A 13303-nucleotide genomic window follows, 5' to 3' on the forward strand; every position below is an offset into this window, starting at 1 on the left:
TACACATTAAAAACTATAATAAACTATAACAAAAGGCAACAACCTAATTATATTCATTGCACAGATATAAAAACTGTAAAAGCTTAATTAATTAATGCTCTCCATTAGAGGCAGGCACAGGCTGTCCAGAATCCCTCTATGCCAGAGAATACTTTGGAAGAATTACTTGAATCCAACCTTGGAAGTGTGCACCCTTCCCCCGTGGACGCTGCTGTCACCGCCGCTCCCGCCGGAGAACTTCGGCACTGACCGTCTAAGATCTAGCCGTGCTGAGGCTTCAACGTACGGCTGTGGTGAGCAAAAATCATTGACGGTGGGGAGAGAAAAGGGACACTAGCTGCTGTGCGGCAGGCACGTTGTGAACACTTGCAGTCTCTACGAAAGTATAATGTTCTGGCTTGTGGATACAAAGTAAACAACATACATCTTTTTATTAATAACCAGCTCTTCACCGGGGAGTTACAGAAATAGCATTTTGTATGCTTAAAGAATATCCTTATTGGAGCTCCAGCGGTATATGGTTATCTGGACGGTAATAGTCACGGTTTCTGGACTTTGTTTGCACTGCAGATTTGGTGTGTTTTAAGATTATATTATGCTATGCATTATTAAGAAAATTGTCTATTAAACAAATAAAAAATATCTACAATTTTTAATCAAATATATATGCGCTTCCTTGTAATATATTTTTATATGGTATATTTTTTAAAGTGAGAGGACGCCAGCCACGTCCTCTCACTATCATTTTCAATGCATGAGTGAAAAATGGCGGCGACGCGCGGCACCTTATATAGAATCCGAATCTCGTGAGAATCCGACAGCGGGATGATGACGTTCGGGCGCGCTCGGGTTAACCGAGCAAGGCGGGAGGATCCGAGTCTGCCTCGGACCCGTGTAAAAAGGGTGAAGTTCGGGGGAGTTCGGATTCCGAGGAACCGAACCTGCTCATCACTAATGATCACGTGTACCGGCATTGGCAATACAGCACATATAAATACTACTTTTCCCCAAAAAGCTAACGACTTCATAGTTTGTGTTGATTCTCTGTAACAATTTTATTGCGCTTTGTGTCATTTTAGCTTGAGAAATAAGTTCAGCTGTTTCTCCAAATACTGCGGCTGCTATAACGCTGTAATCTTTCTTGAAATTTTCAGAGTTCTTCAAGTTATGACAAACGAGATTCTCGCTACAGCGATCGCCAGGGAAGCTCCTCCCCAGAGGACAGGTATGGAATACTAATGTTCTTGTCTTGTGCAATGTGGTTATCTTCTGACTGCTGAAGCCGGCCTCACACAGCGTGCAATCTGGACCGAGGACTTAGGCCTTCATTCAAGAGCATCGCTGATGTGATTGCATTCTCACGATTTTTAAGCCACTATGCAGGGCCAGTTCTGTGCAGTTTTGAAAATGCGGTCCGGGCCTTTTTTTTTTTTGTGGGGAAGGGATGGGGGGAGGGGCAGTGTGGCGTCACACCCGGCCGTTGCAAATGAAAAAATGGTATTACTGCGCCCGTTTTCACAGCTAGGCTGCGCAGGCAGGGGTTGACCCTAGTTTGCTGTGATCACGATCTAATTGCCATGCAATCGCAATTAGATCGCGATCGCAGCGGTGGCTGGCACTTAACATGCTGTGCGCCCTTGCCTTGTGCTGTGTGGCCCCTCAGCATGCGATCCTCTGCAGTTTCACTAAATTAGCAAAACTGCAACGAATGCTGAATATTGTCCATAATCCATTAATTTAGCACACAAGTATAGTATCTGCACACTCAATATTGTACTAATATATTGTGGGTATATGTTTTTCGTCACCATAAACCCACTTAATGTAAACCCCTTTCTACCTAATATTACAGAGTATTTTATATAGGAGGGGGTGCAGTCAACTACAGTAATTGTAAGCTAGAATTGGGAGGGAAAAAAGACAAGAAGAAGTCTGTACTGTTGACGCACTTGAGACAGAAAATGATTATATTATAAAAAATAACCTTTATTGAATATACATTAAAATGAGATATGTATTTATATGTTTATCCCAAACTCGCAGTGAAACATAAGGTTTAAAATCACAAAACAAACATATAGGTGATGAGAGAAAATAAAGAAATGTGAATGAAAGATTAAAAGGCGTGTCCACGTGTAATTCTTTACTAGACCACCTCCACCGATTTGTACTGTGTATGGTCAAGTTACTAATATAATAGTTTTATGCTGTGATATTATTACTTGTTATTTATACACCATTCGCCAGGCGAGGGTGGATTCTTAAATAATCGTTCCCAATAGTAGGACTGTGGGGATAGATGGGTATAATAAATTTAGCCCACCTCCAGTTATAGGATTGGTCAGTCGTTAGGGATCACTATATCTCTATGTCCCTTTTGACTGTATTCCCGATTAAGATTCTTTAGGCGGAATGTTTCAATATATGTAGTATGAAAAATAAATCTCCAAAATTGGGGTATTTTTATATTGATTATTATCCCCAAAGGAGAAAATTGCTCCCATTTAATTATAGGTTCCACTTATTTGATGGAGTATTGGCAAATGCGATAACTTTAAGGAGTATAGCAGTTCTAGTTGTCATGTATAACCCTCTTCCTTTACAATCACATTCAGACCTTTTTCAGTCTGATTTCTAGGTAATGACTATTGCTTCCCTTGGAGATATGGCAATCTCAGATCTACTGGGGAACAGCGAGTGGTTAATATGACAGCTTCATTTTCCTAATTTCGTGTCTGCTAATGACCGGTAGAGTTGCTTAAAGGAATGTAGCAATTCCAGTTATCTTATATAGCACTCTTCCTTTATGATGACAGTCGAAACTCGTACAGTTTGATTTTAATATAAGTAGTACAGCTTTCTTAAGAGATATAGCAGTCTCTAATATATTTGAAAGCAGACAATGTAATACGTCTCCTTAGTGGAATATAACAATTCCAGTTATCTTATATGTTACTCTTCCTTTATGATGACAGTCGGGACTTATATAGTTTGATTTTAATATAAGTAGTACTGCTTTCTTAAGAGGTATAGCAATCTCCAATATAATAGAAAGCAGACAATATGATGCTGCACTGTTAAAGGGGATATTCCTTATTATTTTACAGTGCGATTTTTATTAATATAAACTGTAACGGTCCCGTTTGTTATATATATAGTAGTCCTATAGGTCCTAAAAATAGATATATCCTATTGTGTTATAGATTAAAGAGGCCCAAAGGGGCTTATATCTTCATATGCACTAAGTAGAACCTACATAAATAGGAGCAAAGTAAATTGTCTCTAATCAATTCGTAATATAGGTTGAGCCGTCTATAGAAAAGAATCTATCATCAATTCATCCAATAGATTTTAATATCTATGGAGAGGAGTTTATCATCAATTCATCCAATATTCGCATTGATTAATATAAATTAAATGCTTGGATGTATTGTGTATTCGGGAATATGGCATTAATCTACTTCAAACCCTTGTATACTCGCTGTTTCATAAGTAAGATTGGTTCATTACAACACTGTGTTAGGACAGAGGCCAGTAGGATATATTGCTATTGTTTAATTCATTATTTATTATTCGAATTTTCTACATTTCATGAAGTAAAGTACACGCGGACACACCGTGCCCGCGTGTACTTTACTTCATGAACTGTAGAAAATAATTATATATGAATGTAATGTGTTACCTAGTAGCCTCGTCAGTAGAAGACTGACACTGAGATAGATGGGAATAGATTGATAGCATGATTATAACACCTCCAGCATATACTGACAGCTACCAGTAGTCTCAGCTGCTATAATTAAGCACTGTATGGATTGCATTATTATTTCTGTGCACTATTAGCTGCATTACTGTGCTAACCATAATACACTTATGAAGAAATGGAGGCAAATAAATGTCTAAGAGTTACCCAGTCAGCAGGATACTTAAATGAATACAGTGTAACAAAATTCTGTCTAGTAACACTGAAAGACTGAGAAGCAGCTGCATGTCTCATGAGTAGCTGTATGTGAAACAGTATCCTTATATAAGACTGTTACAAATAGACACATCTCTCTAAGTGAGCCAAGTAGCTGGATGCCTTAGTAATATACAACAGCCTACATTTTGCAATAATTCACGAATAATAAATAATGAATTAAACAGTAGCAATATATCCTACTGGCCTCTTTCCTAACACAGTGTTGTAATGAACCAATCTTACTTATGAAACAGCGAGTATACAAGGGTTTGAAGTAGATTAATGCCATATTCCCGAATACACAATACATCCAAGCATTTAATTTATATTAATCAATGCGAATATTGGATGAATTGATGATAAACTCCTCTCCATAGATATTAAAATCTATTGGATGAATTGATGATAGATTCTTTTCTATAGACGGCTCAACCTATATTACGAATTGATTAGAGACAATTTACTTTGCTCCTATTTATGTAGGTTCTACTTAGTGCATATGAAGATATAAGCCCCTTTGGGCCTCTTTAATCTATAACACAATAGGCTATATCTATTTTTAGGACCTATAGGACTACTATATATATAACAAACGGGACCGTTACAGTTTATATTAATAAAAATCGCACTGTAAAATAATAAGGAATATCCCCTTTAACAGTGCAGCATCATATTGTCTGCTTTCTATTATATTGGAGATTGCTATACCTCTTAAGAAAGCAGTACTACTTATATTAAAATCAAACTATATAAGTCCCGACTGTCATCATAAAGGAAGAGTAACATGTAAGATAACTGGAATTGTTATATTCCACTAAGGAGACGTATTACATTGTCTGCTTTCTAATATATTAGAGACTGCTATATCTCTTAAGAAAGCTGTACTACTTATATTAAAATCAAACTGTACGAGTTTCGACTGTCATCATAAAGGAAGAGTGCTATATAAGATAACTGGAATTGCTACATTCCTTTAAGCAACTCTACCGGTCATTAGCAGACACGAAATTAGGAAAATGAAGCTGTCATATTAACCACTCGCTCCCCAGTAGATCTGAGATTGCCATATCTCCAAGGGAAGCAATAGTGATTACCTAGAAATCAGACTGAAAAAGGTCTGAATGTGATTGTAAAGGAAGAGGGTTATACATGACAACTAGAACTGCTATACTCCTTAAAGTTATCGCATTTGCCAATACTCCATCAAATAAGTGGAACCTATAATTAAATGGGAGCAATTTTCTCCTTTGGGGATAATAATCAATATAAAAATACCCCAATTTTGGAGATTTATTTTTCATACTACATATATTGAAACATTCCGCCTAAAGAATCTTAATCGGGAATGCAATCAAAAGGGACATAGAGATATAGTGATCCCTAACGACTGACCAATCCTATAACTGGAGGTGGGCTAAATTTATTATACCCATCTATCCCCACAGTCCTACTATTGGGAACGATTATTTAAGAATCCACCCTCGCCTGGCGAATGGTGTATAAATAACAAGTAATATCACAGCATAAAATTATTATATTAGTAACTTGACCATACACAGTACAAATCGGTGGAGGTGGTCTAGTAAAGAATTACACGTGGACACGCCTTTTAATCTTTCATTCACATTTCTTTATTTTCTCTCATCACCTATATGTTTGTTTTGTGATTTTAAACCTTATGTTTCACTGCGAGTTTGGGATAAACATATAAATACATATCTCATTTTAATGTATATTCAATAAAGGTTATTTTTTATAATATAATAATTTTCTGTCTCAAGTGCGTCAACAGTACAGACTTCTTCTTGTCTTTTTTCCCTCCCAATTCCATTCATTTAGCCCAAGAATTATTCTTTTCTCTGACGTCCTAGTGGATGCTGGGAACTCCGAAAGGACCATGGGGAATAGCGGCTCCGCAGGAGACTGGGCACAAAAGTAAAAGCTTTAGGACTAGCTGGTGTGCACTGGCTCCTCCCCGTATGACCCTCCTCCAAGCCTCAGTTAGATTTTTGTGCCCGGACGAGAAGGGTGCAATCTAGGTGGCTCTCCTGAGCTGCTTAGAGTAAAAGTTTAAATTAGGTTTTTTATTTTCAGTGAGTCCTGCTGGCAACAGGCTCACTGCATCGAGGGACTAAGGGGAGAAGAAGCGAACTCACCTGCGTGCAGAGTGGATTGGGCTTCTTAGGCTACTGGACATTAGCTCCAGAGGGACGATCACAGGCCCAGCCATGGATGGGTCCCAGAGCCGCGCCGCCGTCCCCCTTACAGAGCCAGAGGAGCAGAAGAGGTCCGGAAAATCGGCGGCAGAAGACGTCCTGTCTTCAATAAGGTAGCGCACAGCACCGCAGCTGTGCGCCATTGCTCTCAGCACACTTCACACTCCGGTCACTGAGGGTGCTGGGGGGGGGGGGGGCGCCCTGAGACGCAATAAAAATACCTTAGATGGCAAAAAATACATCACATATAGCTCCTGGGCTATATGGATGCATTTAACCCCTGCCAGTTTTTCCTTAAAAAAGCGGGAGAAAGGCCGCCGAGAAAGGGGCGGAGCCTATCTCCTCAGCACACTGGCGCCATTTTCCCTCACAGCTCCGTTGGAGGGAAGCTCCCTGACTCTCCCCTGCAGTCCTGCACTACAGAAACAGGGTAAAACAAGAGAGGGGGGGGCACTAATTTGGCAGATAAATCAATACAGCAGCTATATAAGGGAAAAACACTTATATAAGGTTATCCCTGTATATATATATATATAGCGCTCTGGTGTGTGCTGGCAAACTCTCCCTCTGTCTCCCCAAAGGGCTAGTGGGGTCCTGTCCTCTTATCAGAGCATTCCCTGTGTGTGTGCTGTGTGTCGGTACGTTGTGTCGACATGTATGAGGAGGAAAATGGTATGGAGGCGGAGCAATTGCCTGTAATAGTGATGTCACCCCCTAGGGAGTCGACACCTGACTGGATGGTCTTATGGAAGGAATTACGTGATAGCGTCAGCACTTTACAAAAGACTGTTGACGACATGAGACAGCCGGCAAATCAGTTATTACCTGTACAGGCGTCTCAAACACCGTCGGGGGCTCTAAAGCGCCCGTTACCTCAGATGGTCGACACAGACCCAGACACGGACACTGACTCCAGTGTCGACGGTGAGGAAACAAACGTATTTTCCAGTAGGGCCACACGTTACATGATCACGGCAATGAAGGAGGTTTTGAACATTTCTGATACTACAAGTACCACAAAAAAGGGTATTATGTGGGGTGTGAAAAAACTACCCGTAGTTTTTCCTGAATCAGATGAATTAAATGAGGTGTGTGATGAAGCGTGGGTTTCCCCCGATAAAAAACTGCTAATTTCTAAAAAATTATTGGCATTATACCCTTTCCCGCCAGAGGTTAGGGCGCGTTGGGAAACACCCCCTAGGGTAGATAAGGCGCTCACACGCTTATCAAAACAAGTGGCGTTACAGTCTCCTGATACGGCCGCCCTCAAGGAACCAGCTGATAGGAAGCTGGAAAATATCCTTAAAAGTATATACACACATACTGGTATTATACTGCGACCAGCAATCGCCTCAGCCTGGATGTGCAGTGCTGGGGTGGCTTGGTCGGATTCCCTGACTGAAAATATTGATACCCTGGACAGGGACAGTATATTATTGACTATAGAGCATTTAAAGGATGCATTTCTATATATGAGAGATGCACAGAGGGATATTTGCACTCTGGCATCAAGAGTAAGTGCGCTGTCCATTTCTGCCAGAAGAGGGTTATGGACGCGACCGTGGTCAGGTGATGCGGATTCCAAACGGCATATGGAAGTATTGCCGTATAAAGGGGAGGAGTTATTTGGGGTCGGTCTATCGGACCTGGTGGCCACGGCAACGGCTGGGAAATCCACCTTTTTACCCCAGGTCACCTCTCAGCAGAAAAAGACACCGTCTTTTCAGGCTCAGTCCTTTCGTCCCCATAAGGGGCAGGTAGTATCTCAGGGGTACAAATTGGAATTCGAGACGTCTCCCCCTCGCCGGTTCCTGAAGTCTGCTTTACCAACGTCTCCCTCCGACAGGGAGGCGGTATTGGAAGCCATTCACAAGCTGTATTCCGAGCAGGTGATAATCAAGGTACCCCTCCTACAACAGGGAAAGGGGTATTATTCCACGCTGTTTGTGGTACCGAAGCCGGTCGGCTCGGTGAGACCTATTTTAAATCTGAAATCCTTGAACACTTACATACAAAGGTTCAAATTCAAGATGGAGTCACTCAGAGCAGTGATAGCGAACCTGGAAGAAGGGGACTATATGGTGTCTCTGGACATCAAGGATGCTTACCTCCATGTCCCAATTTGCCCTTCTCACCAAGGGTACCTCAGGTTTGTGGTACAGAACTGTCATTATCAGTTTCAGACGCTGCCGTTTGGATTGTCCACGGCACCCCGGGTCTTTACCAAGGTAATGGCCGAAATGATGATTCTTCTTCGAAGAAAAGGCGTCTTAATTATCCCTTACTTGGACGATCTCCTGATAAGGGCAAGGTCCAGGGAACAGTTAGAGGTCGGAGTAGCACTATCTCAAGTAGTACTACGACAGCACGGGTGGATTCTAAATATTCCAAAATCGCAGCTGATTCCGACGACACGTCTGCTGTTCCTAGGGATGATTCTGGACACAGTCCAGAAAAAGGTGTTTCTCCCGGAGGAGAAAGCCAGGGAGTTATCCGAGCTAGTCAGGAACCTCCTAAAACCAGGCCAAGTGTCAGTGCATCAATGCACAAGGGTCCTGGGAAAAATAGTGGCTTCTTACGAAGCGATTCCATTCGGCAGATTCCACGCAAGAACTTTTCAGTGGGATCTGCTGGACAAATGGTCCGGATCGCATCTTCAGATGCATCAGCGGATAACCCTGTCTCCAAGGACAAGGGTGTCTCTCCTGTGGTGGTTGCAGAGTGCTCATCTTCTAGAGGGCCGCAGATTCGGCATTCAGGACTGGGTCCTGGTGACCACGGATGCCAGCCTGAGAGGCTGGGGAGCAGTCACACAGGGAAGAAATTTCCAGGGCTTGTGGTCAAGCATGGAAACGTCATTTCACATAAATATCCTCGAACTAAGGGCCATTTACAATGCCCTAAGTCAAGCAAGGCCTCTGCTTCAGGGTCAGCCGGTGTTGATCCAGTCGGACAACATCACGGCAGTCGCCCACGTAAACAGACAGGGCGGCACAAGAAGCAGGAGGGCAATGACGGAAGTTGCAAGGATTCTTCGCTGGGCGGAAAATCATGTGATAGCACTGTCAGCAGTGTTCATTCCGGGAGTGGACAACTGGGAAGCAGACTTCCTCAGCAGACACGACCTCCACCCGGGGGAGTGGGGACTTCACCCAGAAGTCTTCCACATGATTGTGAACCGTTGGGAAAAACCAAAGGTGGACATGATGGCGTCCCGCCTCAACAAAAAACTAGACAGATATTGCGCCAGGTCAAGGGACCCTCAGGCAATAGCTGTGGATGCTCTGGTAACACCGTGGGTGTACCAGTCAGTGTATGTGTTCCCTCCTCTGCCTCTCATACCCAAGGTACTGAGAATCATAAGAAGGAGAGGAGTAAGATCTATACTCGTGGCTCCGGATTGGCCAAGAAGGACTTGGTACCCGGAACTTCAAGAGATGCTCACGGAGGACCCGTGGCCTCTACCTCTAAGAAAGGACCTGCTCCAGCAGGGACCCTGTCTGTTCCAAGACTTACCGCGGCTGCGTTTGACGGCATGGCGGTTGAACGCCGGATCCTGAAGGAAAAAGGCATTCCGGATGAAGTCATCCCTACCCTGATCAAAGCCAGGAAGGATGTAACTGTGCAACATTATCACCGTATTTGGCGTAAATATGTTGCGTGGTGTGAGGCCAGGAAGGCCCCTACAGAGGAATTTCAACTGGGTCGTTTCCTGCATTTCCTGCAAACAGGACTGTCTATGGGCCTAAAATTAGGGTCCATTAAGGTTCAAATTTCGGCCCTGTCGATTTTCTTCCAGAAAGAACTAGCTTCAGTCCTTGAAGTTCAGACGTTTGTCAAGGGGGTACTGCATATACAGCCTCCTTTTGTGCCTCCAGTGGCACCTTGGGATCTCAATGTAGTTTTGGGGTTCCTAAAATCACATTGGTTTGAACCACTCACCACTGTGGACTTAAAATATCTCACATGGAAAGTGGTAATGCTGTTAGCCCTGGCTTCAGCCAGGCGTGTCTCAGAATTGGCGGCTTTATCCTATAAAAGCCCTTACCTAATTTTTCATACGGACAGGGCAGAATTGAGGACACGTCCTCAATTTCTCCCTAAGGTGGTTTCAGCGTTTCACTTAAACCAGCCTATTGTGGTACCTGCGGCTACTAGGGACTTGGAGGATTCCAAGTTGCTGGACGTAGTCAGGGCCCTGAAAATATATGTTTCCAGGACGGCTGGAGTCAGAAAATCTGACTCGCTGTTTATCCTGTATGCACCCAACAAGCTGGGTGCTCCTGCTTCTAAGCAGACTATTGCTCGTTGGATTTGTAGTACAATTCAGCTTGCACATTCTGTGGCAGGCCTGCCACAGCCAAAATCTGTAAAAGCCCATTCCACAAGGAAAGTGGGCTCATCTTGGGCGGCTGCCCGAGGGGTCTCGGCTTTACAACTTTGCCGAGCAGCTACTTGGTCAGGGGCAAACACGTTTGCTAAATTCTACAAATTTGATACCCTGGCTGAGGAGGACCTGGAGTTCTCTCATTCGGTGCTGCAGAGTCATCCGCACTCTCCCGCCCGTTTGGGAGCTTTGGTATAATCCCCATGGTCCTTTCGGAGTTCCCAGCATCCACTAGGACGTCAGAGAAAATAAGAATTTACTTACCGATAATTCTATTTCTCGTAGTCCGTAGTGGATGCTGGGCGCCCATCTCAAGTGCGGATTGTCTGCAATACTTGTACATAGTTACAAAAATCGGGTTATTATTGTTGTGAGCCGTCTTTTCAGAGGCTCCTCTGTTATCATGCTGTTAACTGGGTTCAGATCACAGGTTGTACGGTGTGATTGGTGTGGATGGTATGAGTCTTACCCGGGATTCAAAATCCTTCCTTATTGTGTACGCTCGTCCGGGCACAGTATCCTAACTGAGGCTTGGAGGAGGGTCATAGGGGGAGGAGCCAGTGCACACCAGCTAGTCCTAAAGCTTTTACTTTTGTGCCCAGTCTCCTGCGGAGCCGCTATTCCCCATGGTCCTTTCGGAGTTCCCAGCATCCACTACGGACTATGAGAAATAGAATTATCAGTAAGTAAATTCTTATTATTAGTCTACTTTTTTTTTTTTTTTTTTTTATAAGGCTCCACATTCCAGCTCCAACATCCCCTTCCAGCATGCCTGATAATAATCCCAAGTTATGGAACTTAAATGTTTATATAGCATTGCGGTGGTTTTCAGTATCGCGGCACTTGTGGCCAGCTTTATGAATGTACTCTGGAAAGTGAGAGATAAACTACCAACCAGGCAGTTCATGTAATTTTTCAAATGCAGCCTGTAACATGGCAGTTAGGAGCTGATTGTCTGGTACTTTATCTCTCTCCGCGGCTTATTACATCTCCTCCCAGTGTTTTACAATATATATAGCCATATTCAATCAAGGTGTCCTGTTTTTTTTATTGTGGATCAGTGACCTACAGTAATAGAGATCTTCATTTTCTGTTCTGACCCTGCATGCTGCTTATCCATTTGCTATGAACCAGTGACCTCAATTAAGTACTGCTTAACTAATATTTGTGAGGCCCTGTACCATCGCCATATAATAACATTGCTGATTTTCCCTCGCACCCCACAGAGGTGTGCTGGAGAATTAGTTCCCAGTGTACTATACAATGATTTGTGCAGCTGAACATCACGCTGAGATTAATCACAAAACAGATGAATATTTAAAAACATATTCAATTATTTTAGTAACAAATGAAAACAAAATGCCTAGTAGGGGTCTAGCACCACCCTGGGCGGTATCTGTCACTACCGTGGGGACATGTATAGCAGAGTCCCCCTCCCCCACACACCCTGAAGCATTTTGTCATTGCTTGTATGGCCATAGATCTTCCTGTATTAATTGACCATACCCCCCCTGCCATCAGTGTAGCATCCCCCCCCCCCCCAATCTAGTCTTCATTCCCCAGCAGTTGAAGTGCATAGTCTTACTAACAAATGGTTGCAGAATCATGTTTGTAAAGAGACATGCCTTTTACACTTAGCAGTATTTAGGACCAACTGTAAATGCCACTGAATATGGGTCTGTGTTGGGGCAAATATGTTCTCAGTAGTTCTGGCAAACACCAGTTTTCACTGTTCCCTAGTGCTCATTTTATGGCTATGTTGATTAATACAGGTTGAGTATCCCATATCCAAATATTCCGAAATACGGAATATTCCGAAATACGGAATATTCCGAAATACAGACTTTTTTGAGTGAGAGTGAGATAGTGAAACCTTTGTTTTTTGATAGCTCAATGTACACAAACTTTGTTTAATACACAAAGTTATTAAAAATATTGTTTTAAATGACCTTCAGGCTGTGTGTATAAGGTGTATATGAAACATAAATGAATTGTGTGCTTAGATTTAGGTCCCATCACCATGAGATCTCATTATGGGATGCAATTATTCCAAACTACGGAAAAATCCAATATCCAAAATTCCTCTGGTCCCAAGCATTTTGGATAAGGGATACTCAACCTGAATTTACATTACATCTGCTACTGTTCATAAATCCAGTGCAGAGGAGAATCACTATATTTAAAAGAACTTTACCAGTGCTCCTGCTGGGTTGGGGATGGAATCCTGGCTTCCAGGATCCCAGAGGTCAGTATAGCGCTAGGGGCTCTCCACAGATTCTGTTCCCACTCTATGGATGTCGTGGACTCCCACGAGTGGGAATAGCCCTGGCGCAGCTGTCGGCATTCTCGGCGGTTGGGGTCCTGGCGTCGGTGTTCAGACCGCCGGTATATTAACTACATCCTCCTCCTACTGTTTCTCCTCTCCTAGCAGCACTGCGGGATGCGCGTTATTGAAAATATATTGGATTTGATTGTATTTTTCATCAAACTACTGTTGTGACCAGTTTTGTAATACTACATTTGTGTTTGGCCAACTGGAGGCACATGTGCTAAGTGCTTCACATACAGTGGTGCACTTGCTGGGAAATACTGCTTTAAGGGGGGTACACACGGAGAGATGAGCACTTACATTCTAAGCAATCTGACTAGATTGCTTAGAAATTAAGCACAGATCTCCGCGTGTGTATGCCCCATAGCGATAGCGATGCGCGGCCCCGCACGTCGCTATCGCTGACTCTAGAT

At 43.1% G+C, this 13303-nt stretch overlaps 1 protein-coding gene across 1 annotated transcript in view; it reads left to right on the top strand.

The window, feature by feature from the left end:
• Positions 1 to 13303, top strand: part of CWC22 (CWC22 spliceosome associated protein homolog) — a 225285-nt gene that overhangs the window by 15445 nt on the left and 196537 nt on the right. The window contains exon 2 of the mRNA XM_063933337.1: positions 1155 to 1225. Coding sequence (XP_063789407.1) covers positions 1155 to 1225 — 71 coding nt within the window. The remainder of the gene's footprint in view (positions 1 to 1154; positions 1226 to 13303) is intronic.

This window comes from Pseudophryne corroboree, chromosome 7 (genome assembly GCF_028390025.1).
Source record: "Pseudophryne corroboree isolate aPseCor3 chromosome 7, aPseCor3.hap2, whole genome shotgun sequence".
Taxonomy (NCBI): Eukaryota; Metazoa; Chordata; class Amphibia; order Anura; family Myobatrachidae; genus Pseudophryne; species Pseudophryne corroboree.